Source organism: Mirounga angustirostris, unplaced genomic scaffold (assembly GCF_029215605.1).
Source record: "Mirounga angustirostris isolate CCGP_5_RB_7025 unplaced genomic scaffold, mMirAng1.0.hap1 SCAF_4, whole genome shotgun sequence".
NCBI classification, from domain to species: Eukaryota; Metazoa; Chordata; class Mammalia; order Carnivora; family Phocidae; genus Mirounga; species Mirounga angustirostris.
In genome coordinates, this window is record NW_026991712.1 from 44,384,217 (window position 1) to 44,400,264 (window position 16,048).

Below are 16,048 nucleotides of genomic sequence, written 5' to 3' on the forward strand. Positions count from 1 at the left end.
TGATTCTGAACTCTAGATCTGACATCATACTAATGTCCATATTGAGTACGTCCCTGGCAGTTGGTACCACCTCTTGTTCTTTTTGTTGAGGTGATTTTTACCGTCTTGTCATTTTGTCCAGAGGAGAATAGGTGAATGAGAGAACAAAATGCTAACAGGGTAACAGCGTCCCCAGAAAATATACTCTAAACAAATCAGAAAAGACCTGAAGCCGGGGAAAAAGAAAGGGAAAGAAAGAAAAAAGAAAAAGAAAAAAAAAAAAGAAAAAAACACAAACAAAAACAGAACAAAACAAAAAAACCCAGAATATGATCAAATATGATCAGGCTGGTGCATAGATCAGTGCCACACACTAGATTTGGGGTTTATTTTGGTCTGTTAGAAGAAAGTGCCTCCCAAAATTATAAAGAAAGAAAAACTTATATATGTACAAAAATAAGGGTTGATATGATGAAGGGATGGAATATGACTGTAAAGATGAAAATTATAAAAAATTTTATAAAAGGAATTGATAAGTTTTTTGAAAAAAGAAAGAAGAGGATTTTTTTTAAAAAAAGGAGAGAATGTGATCAGGCGGGAGAGTAGAACAAAACCATACACTAGAGATTTAGGGTATATTTTGATCTGTTAGAAGAAACTATGTCAAAATTTTAAAGAGAGAACAACTTATATATATATGCCAAAAATACAGGTAACTACTATGAAGGGATAGAATATGACGCTAAAAATGAAAAATAAAAATGTTTTTTAAAAAAGGGATTGATAAGATGTTGGTTGAAAAAGGGAAAAAGAAAAATTAAAAAAAAAAGTTAAAAAAAGATTAACTTTGAAAGACTAAAGAATGATGGTAAAAAAGCCATGGATTCTATGTGCAGTAGTCCCCTAGCGCTGGAGTTCTGCTGTTCTCATTGATGGGTAAACTTGGTCTTGGCTGGCTGTTCTCGCTGATCTTCTAGGGGAGGGGCCTGTTGCCGTGGTTCCCAAATGTCTTTGCCGGAGGCAGAATTGCCCCGCCCTTGCTGGTCAGGGCCAAGTAATCTGCTCAGGTTTGCTCTCGGGAGCTTTGTTCCCTGAAAGCTTTCCGTATAGCTTTGGAGGCTGAGAGTGAAAAATGGCAGCCTCCCAATCCGCCCTGGAGGAGCCGAGAACTTGGGGCCCGCTCCTCAGCGAGCCCCCAGAGAAAAGCAGTCAATTACTCCCGTCTCCCAGGTCTCCGGCAGCACTCCATGCTCAACTGGCCTGTGACCAGGCGTTTCTGTCTCTGGCACCCGACCCCGTGTGGAGTCTCCAAACCCAGCAGATCGCTGCAGTGCGCTCCCGCGCTGTTCCTCCTGGGGGAGGAAGGGGAGTCTACCCGGATCTGCCGCTTGTTGGGTCCCTGCTGGAGGAGCAGTGGCCCGACTGTGCCGCGGATCACGGTTTATGGCAACCCCGAGCTGGGAGCCCGTGCCTCGGCTCCATCTCTGCAGCCGGCTTCCCTGCTCCAATACCTGGGAGCTCTGCCGCACTCAGGCACCGCTGGTCTTTCTGTGACCCGAGGGTCCTGAGACCACACTGTCCCAGCGAGAGTTCCACTCCCGCTTAGCCACTGGAGTGACGTCCCTCAGCGGAGCCGACTTCTAAAAGTTCCGATTTTGTGCTTTGTGGCTCTATTATTTGTCAGAAGTGGCCGCCGGAGGCCCCCTCCCCTGCCGTCTATCGTCCCGAATATCGCCTCGGATTCACTTCTCCGCTTGTCCTGCCTTCCAGAAAGTGGTCACTTTTCTGTTCAGAGAGTTGTTGCTATTCTTTTCTTTGATCTCCTTTTGAGTTTGTAGGTGTTCAGAATGGTTTGATCCCTATCCAGCTGAATTCCTGAGACCAGACGAAATCCAGGTCTCCTACTCCTCTGCCATCTTGCTCCGCCCCTCGTATCTCTTTTTTTCTATTTAACATCTACAATCTGTGGTCAACCCCTTTTTTTAAAAAATAAATTATGTATTTTAGAGAGGGAGAAAGAGCCGGGGGCAGGGGTGCGGAAAGAGGGGCAGAGGGAGAGGGGAGAGAGAATCTTAAGCAGAGTCCGACATGGGGCTTGATCCCATGACCCTGAGATTTTGACTTGAGCCAAAACCAAGAACAGGACACTTAATTGTGTCACCCAGGTGCCCCTGGACAATCTGTTTTTGATCCTTGGCATTTGTTTTTTGTGTGCTTTTCTGCATCAATTAATCTAGCCTAAGATTTGTCAAATTCATTTTTCTTTTTCAAAGAACCAGCTTTTGCATTTTAATTTTACATATTTTCTATTTTGGTGATATCTACTTATAAATTTCTATCTTATACTTAAGGTTTAGTTCTTTTTTTTCGTAGTATTTTAAAATGGATTGTTAGGTCATTTGTTGTAGATATATTCTTATAAGAATTTATAAATTTCTATTGGAGCACCACTTTAGATATACTCCACAAATTTTGGTGTATAGTGTCATTCACTTTAAAATATTTTTAATTTCCTCATTATTTTATCTTTGACTTGTGAGTTAAAGTATGTTATTTAATTTCTAAGATACTTGAAGTTTTTCTGGATTTATTATAGATTTCTTAATTTTGTTATCAGAGAATATAGTGTGTATGATTTCAAGTCTCAAATTTATTTTTTTAGCTTTGTTTTATTGAAACACAATTGACATATACATTATATTAGTTTCAGGTGTACAACATAATGATTCAAAATTTGTATATATTGGGAAATGACCATCTCAGTAAGTCTACTTAACATCTGTCACCATACATATTTCCAATTTTTTTTTCTCCTGTTGTACTCTCTTGGCAACTTTCATATGTGTGGTACAATATTAACTACAGTCACCATGGTGCATATTATCCCCATGACTTACTTATTTTATAACTGGAAATTTGTACCTTTTTACCACCTTTCCCCACTTTGCACATGTTCCACCTCCTGACTCTGGCAACCTCCAATTTGTTAAGTGACCTTAGTTAAGATTCCACGTATAAGTGAGGTTGTGCTGTATTTGTCTTTCTCCATTTGACTTCTTTCACTTCACTTAATATTCTCTAAGTTCATCCATGTTGTCACAAATGGCAAGATTTCATTCTTTTTTATGGTTGAGTAATATTTGTGTGTGCGTGTATATGTATATGTATATATATATATATATACACACCACATTTTTTTTTAAAAAGATTTTTATTTATTTATTTGACAGAGAGAGATAGCGAGAGCAGGAACACAAGCAGGGGGAGTGGGAGAGGGAGAAGCAGGCTTCCTGCTGAGCAGGGAGCCCGATGTGGGACTCGATCCCAGGACCCTGGGATCATGACCTGAGCCGAAGGCAGACGCTTAATGACTGAGCCACCCAGGCGCCCGACACCACATTTTCTTTATCCATTCCTATATCAGTAAACAGGTTGCTTCCATACTTTGGCTATTGTAAATAATGCTGCAGTGAACGTGGGGATACATTATGTTTTTGAATTAGTGTTTTTGTTTTCTATGGGTAAATATCCGAAGCGGAATTGCTGGATTTTCTATTTTTATTTTTTTTGAAGAACCTTCAATACTGTGTTTCATAGTGGCTGTACCAGTTTACATTCTTTTTCTCCATATCCTTGTCAATGTTTGCTATTTTTTGTCTTTTTGATATACTAGCTATTTTGACTGGTGTGAAGTGATTTTCATTGTGGTTTTGATTTATATTTCTCTGATGCTTGAACGTTGAGCATATTTTCATGTGTCTTTTTGCCATCTGTATGTCTTCTTTGGAAAAATGTCTATTCAGGTTCTCTGACCATTTTTAATTGGATTTATTTTGGTGTTGAGTTGTAGAGTTCTTTATATATTTTAGATATTAACCCCTTATCAGTGTATCATTTTCAAATATCTTCTGTTTGGTAGGTTGTCTTTTAATTTTGTTGGTTTCTTTTGCCTTGCAAAAGCTTTTTAATTTGATGTAGTCCCAATTGTTTATTTTTGCTTTTGTTTCCCTTGCCTAATGAGACAGGTCTAAAATAATATTGCTAAGACTGAGGTCCAAGAGATTACTACCTTTTATTTTATTTTAGGAGTTTTATGGTTTTAAGTCTTACTTTTAGCTCTTTCATCCATTTTGAGTTTATTTTTGTGTGGTATAAGAAAGCAGTCAAGTTTCATTCTTTTGTATATTGCCGTCCAGTTTTCCAGCACCGTGTTGAGTGTTTTTTTTTTTTTTTTTTTTTAAAGATTCTCTTTGTTTATTTGAGAGAGAGTGGTCAGAGCATGCGCGGGGGGTGGGGTGGTGCTTGGCAGAGGGAGAGGGAGGAGGAGACTCCCTGCTGAGTGGGGAGCCTGATGCAGTGCTCAATCCTAAGCCGAAGGCAGACACTTAACCAACTGAACCACCCAGGTCCCCCTTGAAGAGACTGTCTTTTCCCCATTGTGTATTTTTGATTCTTTATCATAGATTAATTGACAATATAAGTGTGGGTTTGTTTCTGGGCTTCCTGTTCTGTTCCATTTGATCTCTAGGTCTTTTTCTGGAGCGGGTACCATAATGTTTTCATAGCTTTCTAGTATAGTTTGAAATTGGAGTGTGATTCCTCTAGTTTTGTTCTTTGTTCAAGATAGATTTGGCTGCTCATGGTCTTTCTTGGTTCCACATGTTTTAGGATTTTTTTTGTTGTTGTTCTAGTTCTGTGAAAAATGCCATTAGTATTTTAGTAGGGATTGCATTAAATCTGTAAATTGCTTTGAGTAATATGAACATTTTAACAATATCAATTCTTCCAGTCCATGAGCATGGAATATCTTTCCATTTATTTGTATCATCTTCAGTTTCTTTCATCAATGTGCTATAGTTTTTAGAGTATAGGGTTTTTTACCTCCTTGGCTAAATTTATTCCTATTTTATTTTTCTAATGCAGTTGTAAATGGGATTGTTTTCTTAATTTGTCTTCCTGTTAATTTGTAATTAGTGTATAGAAACATAATAGATTTCTGTATTTTAACTGTATTCCGCATCTTACTGAATTCACTTAGAGGTTTTTTATGGAGTCTTTAGGGTTTTCCATATAAAGTATCATGTCATCTGCAAATAGTGACAGCTTTACATCTTCCTTACCAATTTGGATGCTTTGTATTACTTGACTGATTGTTGTGGCTATGATTTCCTGTATTATGCTGAATAAAACTGACAAGAGTGGATATCCTTGTCTTGTTCCTGATCTTAGAGAATGGAGCACTGGGTGTTATACACAAGCAATGAATCAGGGAACACTACATCAAAAACTAATGATGTAATATATGGTGATTAACATAACATAATAAAATAAAATTTTAAAAAAAAGCTTTCAACTTTTACCATTGGGTATGATTTTAACTGTGGGTTCATCCTACTTGGGTTTTATTATGTTGAGGGATGTTTCTTCTGTACCCACTGTGATCTATTTAATGTATAGTTGAATATTGTTTGCTAATATTTTGTTGAGGATTTTTGCATCTGTGTTAATCAAGGCCTGAATTTTTTTGTGGCATCCTTTGAGAAAAGGATGTATCAGGGTAATGCTAGTCTCATGAGTTTAGAAGAGTTTGGAAGAGTTTCAGAAGAATTGGTATTAATTCTTGTTTGAATGTTTGGTAGAATTCGTCTGGTCCTGGATTTTTGTTTGTTGGGAGGTTTTTGATTACTGATACAATCTCCTTACTAATAATTTGTTCAGATTTTCTCTTCTCTGAAAATGTCTTTTAACCTCACATGATTCAATCTCACACGACTACCCTTTACTTCAGATGACAATTGCAAGTAGTATGTCCCCAGATTATTCAAAACTTCTGTCCAACTTGGCTATAAATTAGAGGTTAAGTGTCCCTTCTTGGACTTGATCATTTGCTAGAACAGCTCACAGAACTTAGGGAAAACTAACACTTAACCAGCTTATTATATAATAAAGGATATGATAAAGGATACAGATGAAGAACCAAATGAAGAGATACATAGGGCGAGGTCTAGAAGAGTCCCAAGTGCAGGAGCTTCTGTCCCTGTGGAGTTGGGGTGTGCCACCCTCCTGGTACATGCATGTGTTCATCAACCCAGAAACTCTCCAAACCCCATACTTTGGGGATTTTTATGGAGGCATCATCATGTGGTATGATCAATCATTAACTCAATCTCTAGCCCTTCCCCTTCTAGGAAGAGGTTGGGGGTAGGACTGAAAGTCTCAAGCTTCTAATCATGGCTTGATCTTTCTGTTGACCAACCTCTGTCCAGGGCCCACCAAAAGTCACCTCATTAGAACGAAGGTCATTTCTGTCACCCAGGAAAGTTCAAGGGATTTAAGAGCTCTATGTCAGGAAGTAGTATCAAAAACCAAATCCTAGAACAAAAGATGTTCCTAAGTACTCTTATCATTTAAAAAAATTACAAGGGTTTTAGGAGCTTTGTGCAAGGAACCAGAGATGGAGATAGGTAGATATTTTTTTCTGTTTCACAGTACGGGATTCTAGCTTGTCAGTTCTTTTCTATTAGCACTTTAAAGATATTGCTCTGCTGTTTCTGGCTCAGCAAGTGATCTTTTATGGTGACAGTTTCTGATGAGAAATATGCAGATATTTGAAGCATTGTTTTTATTCTCCTTTAAAGATAGCGACCCTGTCTTGGATCTTTTTCACCATTACCTAGCACATCTCTGATGTGTAGATGTACAATATATTTTTCTTGAATTTATTTTGATTGTATTACATCTTAAGCCTGTCTAGTCTTAATTTAATTAGGGTTCTATTTTGGCAGGATCAGAATTGCCCAACATGTATTATTGCCGTTAAACTTTACAAGATCCCTTCACTAGATATGAATAACCAGATGAAAGAAACCATTGCATTACTGATTTTTTGACATGTTTCTCTCCCAATTTTCCTTTGTTACCTGGCTTCCTTTCCATGTAAAAGGAAAAAAGGAGGCGGTAGATACTTATCAAAATTATTTGCTTCTCTTCTCTTTTGCATAGAAACTACTCATCACTTTATAAAATAATGGACTGTTAAGGGACATTCAGAAAACAATGAGCCAAAAAGTGTTCTGGGAGAGTTCTTTATTTTATAATATTAATCTTATGTTTAATATCTATAGAGAGAATTAAATACAGCAGAGATTTCCTGTTGAAGCTCTCGAGTGTTTCCATCTGCAGGAAAAAACCAGACTTTCTGCCTGATCATCCCATTGTACTTCAAAAACCAGTAAGTAGTTCTAATTTTGTATTAATTCTAAAATATTTGTCTTTAGTATTTTCACTGGATTCTCTCCCTAGATTTTAAATCTTATTGTGGAATATAATTCAGAAAAGTAGATAAATCTAAATGTATAATATAACCAATTACTGTAAGTAATTACCATGCTGGTCAAGAAATAGAATGGAATTCTATTTTAAGAAATACTTTTTTCCATTGAAAGATAGAGCCTAAAAGTTGTATTGTTTTTCATTTAAGTTCTGTAATCCATCTGCAGTGATTTTACTGTATGATGTAAGGTAGGGGTCAAGTTTTATTTTTTTCTACATGGATATCTAGTCATCCTAGCAATATTTACTGAAAGGACAGTCCTCTGCCACCTTTGTGGCAATATATGTGTGATCTGTTTCTGGGCCCTTTACTCTTCTCAGTTCGTCTTTTTATATAGTAAAGCAAGTCACCCCACTTATTCTTTGGTGTGTTTTTGCTGTTCTTAGTGCTTTATATTTGTATCACTGCATCAAATTTCATCAAAATAAATACAATAAATACACCTCTTTTAGCCCATTGATTGGAAACTGACAGGAGTTTTGGTATCAGGCTTGGGTTAAAATTATAGCTTCACCTTGTGTTCTAGTATACCGCTCAAACTTGTCACTTAACCTTGAACCTCAGTTTTGTGATTGCCGATGAGGTTGGATAATGTATAGAAGGACTTGGATAGTACTTAGCGTTCTCATTATGCACTTAGTAAATTGTCTATTTCCATTTTGACTAGAATTTAGAGTTTTCACACTTTTTTTATATGGGTAAAAGTATTCTATTGAGATGAACTCAGAATATAAGTATGCTGAGAGTGGCTCAAATAACATACCACCCGTGCTCTCCATTTTTGGGATTTCTAACCCTTTGGAATACAAAGCCTCTTTTCCTCTTAAAACTGCCTAACTTGTAGAACTTTTAAGCAGAAACTTAAGTTTCTTTCATAACCTTGCACACAGGAATATTTTATCATGAAAAATGTTAATGATGGGAAAATTTTCCCACCTGTTCAGAAAAAAATCTTAGGAGTATGTATGAATAAAGTTAACTTGAGTGCTATATAAAATATGGTCACTTTTTCATTTGCAGACTTATTTCATCTCTTTTATTTTGTAAATAAAATTTTGACATTATTTTGAACACGCCAGGTACCACAACAGCAGAACAGGTTTGGAATACAATCTAGTACATTTAAAAATGAATTACATATTTTTTAAACATAGAACTGTTTTGACAAATTCCAGTTACTTTAATACTTTCTATAGTAACATGCATTTAAGATCTGTAAACATTTAATAGGATCACAGTATTTGGTTTGATAAACTAAGTAGTAAAAACTGTATTCATTCAAATTAATTGATAAATTAACTTTTCTTCTATGTTACAGGAAAACCGCCAAAGTTTTAAGTAGCATTTTAAGAACAGATGAATTTGAAGATAAAGAATTATTCGTTTTCTATTTTGGACACCTGCAAATGAAGTGGATCTAGTAACAATAACTGTAATGGACTGTGACAATTCAGTTTATTTTTAATTTTGATGGTTGGGTATTTGGTTTCTCCTAAAATATTTTAAACTATAAAGAATTTTCTAATCAGTTGCAGCTTTGCAGGCAGTTTCCTGCATAAATTGGAAAGTAACACGGGAAAGTAAGAATTTGGTTAGTAAAGTGGGAAGGCTGTATTTATAATTTGCATGCTACTTGCAATTTTTTTTTTCATCTCTTGTAATAATGGAATGGAAATGTAAGCTGTAAAGATTCTCAAATATAAAGTATTTGCTATAATGTATATATGGCGCATAATTTCTTGTTGCTTTTAAAGTTGGCTTTTGTTCTGTTTTCCACTGATTTCCTACCAGCACTCTGAAAGGATCTTCACAATCTCTCCAGAGGCTTAAAATGACCCAGGATGTTCAATGCATAGTTCTCAATGACAGGAAGAATATTTTAATAGGTATTTCTTTGGTCTCCAGGTTTTTGATAAAATTATTTAAGATTCATAATTACTAGCAGAGATTGACAATTTGGAAACAATGAAACTTAAGGTGAAAAATAGCTGCTACTTGTTGTCTGTAATCAGACCCCATGAACAGAAGTTGGGCAATTGCAAAATAAAACTGATATTTTTATTTCCAAAAGAGGAAAAATTTAGGCATTTGCAAATAACTGAGGTACATTGTTTCAATTCTATAATTTCTTATGACAAGAACATGTATGGATGAAGAATTTGGGGGCTAAACTTTTAGCTCCTAGAAATTTTATATAAAATTTCCTGCATTTTGTCACTCTGGATGTTACTATTGAAAAAAAGTTTCTTCCAGCATAGTGTCAAAAAAAAATTGCTGATATAAAGGTAAGTGTAAACTCTCCCTACTTCTATTGTCTCAGATCCCCAGGTCTACTGGCAAGGCATTCAAGACCATCATTTGGCAGAAAGTTTATGATAAACTGAATTCTGAACTCCTAAAACCACCGGTCTTTGGGCTTGTTACCTGGATTCAGGCTTTAGTCCATGGTAGGCTTCCCATTTTGGTCTTTTAGTACACTACTTTTCATTACTTTGTTCCCCCCCAAATTTTTTTTTAAATAGGGAAAAAAAATACAGTAAAACCATAAATTTACGGGTTACTTAAAAATGATACATTTAAACCTAGGGCCCAGATTTTTCATTTATTTTTTGTCCTATTTTCCCTTTATATTATTGTAGGTTCCAGTGTGTATATATGTATATATACACACACACAATTTATGTATAATTTGTATAAGAGCTGGAGCCAGTATTAACATAATTAAATTGGTTTGCTTTATTATTTACCTATTCTCAAAATTTTTTTTTTACTCTAGTTAAAAAAACGATGATAGAACCTATTCCAGTTTGGAATCTAAAGAGCCCTTCCACTCAGCACTGTTACTGAGGGCAGAAACCTTTTTAAAGTCATACCACCATTGTACTTTGGAAACTGCCTCACACTTAAAAGACTTAGGTACTTTCTGAATCTAATATTTAAATATGTTTTGATTGGCTATAATTTGTATTTTTTGAAACCATTCATAACCAACCCTTTCAAGAAGAGTTTTATGTCAAAAGTCACTGTATATAATCAGAGTGAGATTGCAAAGACTGTTATATTATCTGTTTACCTTTGTACATATGTATAGCTTGTTTGAATAATCATTGTACATCTCCATTAATGTTCTCTGCTTTGTATATAAATTAAAAGAGTTGAGCCAGGTGTTGTTTCATAGTGTTTGTCATCTTTAGAAATGACCAGAGACAGACAGATATATATATACACACACACGCTTTTGTGTCTGTGTGTGTGTATATGTCAAAATTTACTGCCCTTGTCTCGTAGAAGCTATGAAAACAATTTTTACTTAGATGGATGAGGACCGAGGGGTATACAAAGGTATACCTTTGATTAAGCTAATATTCCATAAATTCGTTTGAGAAAATATTTTAGGTCAGATTTTATATTTAAAAATATAATTTAGTTCAACCTTCTGAGTTTTCCCAACAGTAAAAAAAAAAAAAAAAAAAAAAAAAAGTTTTTCCTTGAAGACCTGTGGTTTCAAAGGAATTTGGACTATAGAATAACATGGTAACAAACTTCATATGCCCTGGATTTTTATTAGCAGCATTTATCAGAAGACATTTTATTAAAAATATATGAGCTTGTATAGCAAATATATTAGGTACACAGAACACACCAACTGTTCTGGTGAAACTAGAATTGTCATTCTAGTGTTGAAATTGGAAAAAAGTTTTCTGTCTAGTACCTTTCCTATTTTATTACTTCCTTAAAGTTTTGTGCTTGTTTTATATTTCTTGTTTGTTTACTGAGGTTAAAATTTTATTATTTAAATATTTTGAAATTATTATTTAAATGCAAATGTCTATTTTTCATAAGAAAATTAGTCCTCTGGATCATATGCCAAAAAATTTGAATCAGATTTTCTGAAAGTAAAATTCTGTTTTCTTGATTTGTTGAACTTACATATAAGGGAATTATGATGCTAATAAATGATATAATGGTGTTACAGTACTAAATGGTACCCTACCACAGAATTGTTCACTTGTGAAAAACCAGTTTATAACCTGATAGGTATATAGAGTCTATAGATTACAGCCAAGACTGTTGTATGCTCATGTATTAACATTTTTTTTTTTTTAGCTTAAACAACAGAAAAGTGTTTTCTTACAGTTCTAGAGACTGGAAGTCCAAGATTAAGGTGCTAGCAAGGTTGATTTCTTCTGAGGCCTCTCCTGGCTGGCTGTTGGCACCTTCTTTCTGTGACCTCATGTGGCCTTTTCTCTGTGCACTTGCTGTCGCTCTCTCTGCACATAAGGACACCATTTTGGGTCACATACTAGCTTTTTCAGTAAAGTGAATACTCATAAGATCATGAGTTGGGAATGGAGTGAGCACTACCAAAGAATAAAGTTCATTCACAGAAAATCAGTTACTTAAAAATGACAAAACACTGATTTAATCTTGATAGTTTATGACAAATCTACAAAAGCTATAGCCTATGCAGTGATACTCTAAAAGTTTCCACTTCAATTATTTTTTATCATTTCTTTTTCACAATTTTTTTCCTTTATGTGTACTTTTTTTTACATATTAGGATTTTGCCACTAAAGGGTTTTAGGTTACAATGTAGCAAAACAGCAAAAATTGAGAATAGTTAACTTCAAAAATTTAGCTAAGCTTCACATGAAAGATATAGAAGACATTTTAGAAGAGTGCACATCTTAAATATATTAAAAGTATAGAGTAGATTAGTAACTGCAGAGAATTTTCTAATTCACATTTTAGATAAGAATACTTGTTTTGCACTTAGAACCATAAAGAAAATGTCTAGGAACATCTAGTTGTTCAGGATCCACCATGAAGCTGAAAAGAGAAAAACAACTATTATTAAATGAAAATAATTGCCAGGGTAAGTTAGTTCAAGGTGTAATCATTCTTAAAGAGACTATTTTCTCCCACCTTTAGTCTGCATAATTATCCTTCAAGTTAGTCACTATTTCCTATTTGAACCAAGATTGAACTCTTCCTATGCAATACTTGTACTAGATCTTTTGGCACTTGGTCATAGTCTATTTTGTTTATGAATGGAGCTTATCTTGGCAATGAGATTATAAACGCCCTGAAGATGAAATCATGTTGTTTTAATCTACCCAGTACTGGCAGCAGTTTGGGAATGTAAGATACTTTTACGTAACAATTTCAGAAAGATTGGGTATAAGCACGTGGATGTGTTTTAAATATTTTTTGGTATATATTGTAAGATTGAAAATGTTTTCACCAGTGAATATAAATATCCCAAAGACAAATCTATGGCAAAGAAGTAAGACTGGTGGAATGCTGTGAGAAACAGACAAATGGAAAGGATTGAAATTTGTTTGCAATTTAAGAGATATACTGGTTGGCAATAGATCTTAACTTTCTTGTGTATCTTCTTTTCTCATAGCCAAGGCCTTTCTCATTTGCCAAGGGATATTCTGCTCCACAGACTGAATTCTTCATATTTTGGCCTGGGGGTTTTATTATGATGGCTAGTGGGCCTGTTTGGCTGTACTCCATTATGTCTCATTTGAATGATTTTGATATTTGAGAGTCCATAGGAATATATTTCTTAAGATATTTCTTAGGTAAACCACTTAGAAACTTAATAAAAAAAGCAATCTTATCAGAAATCATAATTTGTGAGTTAAATTAAAAATACAAACCTACCCATCTGTATAATAGGTATTTTTTTTCACATTTTTATTTTAGGTCTAAATATGTACAGTTGAAATGCTTTTGTTTTTATTTTAGCTTTCATATAACAAAATTCATAAGACTGGTTACTAAAAATATTAGAAGTCATATGGCCATTAAAACTTTAATATTTATAAGCTAATTCCAGCTGTCTGTCCAGGGAGGTGGTCTGCTGTTGCTATTTATAAAACTTTCACATTAAAAAAAAAAAAAGAATAGGATGCCCCAAATAGGTGTTAGAAATCAAACCTATCTTTTCTTTTTGTTCTTCCAAATTTCAGTGGTCACTTTTGAAATTAGATGTGATAAGAAAATTAATGCAAAATAGGGTAACAAAAAAGGCATTAAACTGCATTGAATTTGGGTTCTGAGAATAAGAACTGATCCAATATTATTTGTGCCCAACTTTTCTCTCTAAATTAGGGAATACTGTGAGAGAGAAAGAATAATAGAAAAAATTCAGCCATATTAATGGTTTTCTTATTTGAGGATTAAATCAGAGATATTCAGCAGGAGAAATTTTGCAAGTCCACAAATCTGTCCTTAAGAGCTAGAGTAAGTATATACTTAAAGCTCAGGCAGAGATGATAGGTCTGCTGACTGGAAAGCATTCACACCTGATCTCCCCCATTTCACCTACCTTCAATTCCAGAATTTATCTTTTCACTTTCCATTTATTCCCCAATCCATCAAAATCTACCCCAATTTTTAAATTCCTACCACTGTATTGAAACTGTTCTCTTGAACAGTGACCTCTTGTCAAATCCAGTTTTCAGTCCCATTCTCTTCAGTCCCACCCCACTACACAGGCCCCTGACAAGCACTGTGCCTTGCACGGTTATTTCTCTTTTGGTTTCCTTGCTTATCTACTACTCTGATTCTCCACCTCTGAGTGGTTCCCCTCTGTCTCCTTAATAAAGGAGGCTTTTCCCTCCCTTTTATTTTTTTTTATTTTTTATTTTAAGATTTTATTTATTTATTTGAGAGAGAATGAGAGAGAGCACATGAGAGGGGGAGGGTCAGAGGGAGAAGCAGACTCCCTGCCGAGCAGGGAGCCCAATGCGGGACTCGATCCAGGGACTCCAGGATCATGACCTGAGCCGAAGGCAGTCGCTTAACCAACTGAGCCACCCAGGCGCCCTCCCTCCCTTTTAAATAAAGGCATTTTCCTAGGCTTCTGTCAGGTATTTTTTTTTTTTTTTTACCTATACCCTTTCTCACTAAATTCAGGCTTCAAATATCAACTTGCCGTGGTTAACTCCTGAAAACTGTATTGGCAAGGGAACTCTCTGGGTAGCTCCTGGTTCAGGTGCCTTTTTTTTTCCTGGCCTAGATTATTGCCCTACCTGACCAAGTCTCTCACCTCTCCATGATACTCACCTTTCTCCCTCCTGCCAATTACTACTGATTAGAGCATTCACTACCCCTCTCAAAAATCTTTAATGATTCCTTATTACTAAGTTTAAACTCATTGTATTTTCGACCTCATTTCCTACACTCTTCTCTCTCTACAGGTAACATATAAGCCCTATGCCTTAGTCTTACCTTTGCACCAATTAGCCAAGAACATTTAACATTTCTTGCATTTGTTCATGTCTACAATTTATTTCTAGCAAAGTTTCCTCCATCTTTATTTGCCCAACTCACATTTTAAGTTCCAGCTCCAGAGTCATCTCTTTTTAAAAAACTGTTAAAGAAGCAAACCCTTCTCTAAATCCACATGCATATTATAAACAGCAGTAACTATTGAGCTTGTTTTTTTTCTGCAAGCATTTGTCTTTCCTACTGAACAGAAAGCATTTTATGGGAAGGGACTAAATTTTTACTTTGCATTCTCTCTAGCTCCCGACATAATGTTTATTCAAAATGGAACTCAGCACTAGTAAGGCTAAGCACCCCAGTATCCCCAGTACCTAGCTCATAAAACACTCATTAAATATATTTAATTGGTGACTGGAAGGGTAGATGAAAAAATGAATTTTGGTTCTCAATTATCTTAAGCCTTGGCCAGGCCAGACTTCTTAGACAATTTCATTTCAAATTTCTCTTTCCACTCTGCTTTCCAATTACAAATAATATTTTAATAGCTATTAAAATATTTCCAGCATAATTCTAATCTGCAGTCTATAGGTCACACATTTCAAATTTATTCAATATACTAAATTATAATATGGTAAAGCATTTGAATAATTTTTTTGGAAATGTCCTGATTTGACTTCAAGTTCGTTAGATTACTGAATGTGACCAGAAAAGGACTAATATTAAGTTTAATATAGTCAGGAATACAAACAGGATCAACTAAGGAGTAAAGATAATAGAATATATAGATCTCTTATTTCTTCCCCCCACTTTTAGATTTTAAGATCTAATAAAGAGAGCACCACTGATCAAGTTTGGGGGTAAGAAAATACTATCTTTTAAAAAGCAAAAGACAATACAAAAGCATATAGAAGCACTGTGAAACCAGGATAATTACCAGGAACTAGCATAGTAGATGTGAGTTCTGGAGTTTCCAAGAAATCCACGTTGCTTCTTTGGAATGTCTTGCTATAATTCGTCTGAAGGTGGCTGTATAAATAATTATAGGTTAAGGTTGTACACTTTTATTACAATCTTTCTAAGTAGAGTGCAACAGAGTTTGAATTCATCAAGATGGCAAGGTTTTGGATGATTTGGATTAAGTGTCTGAATATAGACTTCTTTTTCTGGTTATTTAGCCTTAAAAGTAATTTAACAATTGTCATCAGAAAAAAAACTTCTTAAAGACTTTTAAAAACAGAAGAACATTAATCCCGTGGAAAATAGAACAAAAGGAGAAAGACTTTAATTACAGAAAGAAGTTTAAACAGAAGAAAGAATATTTTGGCTGTCCGGATGATTAAAAAAATAGGATAGCTAAGAAGAGAGACTATAGATTTTCTCTTTCTAGGGAAAAAAAAGAAAAATCATCTATCTTAAAGTGTAGGCCTGGAGTACAAAATTGAGTAAGTTGCCTTTAAAGCTCCCTTCTGTGTTTGAAATTCTATTGGTGTCATT

General features: G+C 35.0%; 2 protein-coding genes across 2 annotated transcripts in view; one reads left to right on the forward strand and one right to left on the reverse strand.

Moving 5' to 3' along the window:
• The window catches only part of CUNH8orf88 (chromosome unknown C8orf88 homolog), a 45,391-nt gene extending 34,415 nt beyond the window's left edge, over nt 1-10,976 (forward strand). Inside the window, exons 5-6 of the mRNA XM_045896259.3 lie at nt 7,104-7,210; nt 8,631-10,976. Of these exons, the coding sequence (XP_045752215.1) occupies nt 7,104-7,210; nt 8,631-8,654 (131 nt within the window). The 3' untranslated portion in view covers nt 8,655-10,976. The remainder of the gene's footprint in view (nt 1-7,103; nt 7,211-8,630) is intronic.
• A 360-nt stretch (nt 10,977-11,336) lies between these two features.
• NECAB1 (N-terminal EF-hand calcium binding protein 1) overlaps nt 11,337-16,048 on the reverse strand; it is a 185,672-nt gene continuing 180,960 nt past the window's right edge. Inside the window, exons 12-13 of the mRNA XM_045895594.3 lie at nt 15,489-15,580; nt 11,337-12,142 (exon numbers count right to left, since the gene is read on the reverse strand). Coding sequence (XP_045751550.1) covers nt 12,117-12,142; nt 15,489-15,580 — 118 coding nt within the window. The 3' untranslated portion in view covers nt 11,337-12,116. The remainder of the gene's footprint in view (nt 12,143-15,488; nt 15,581-16,048) is intronic.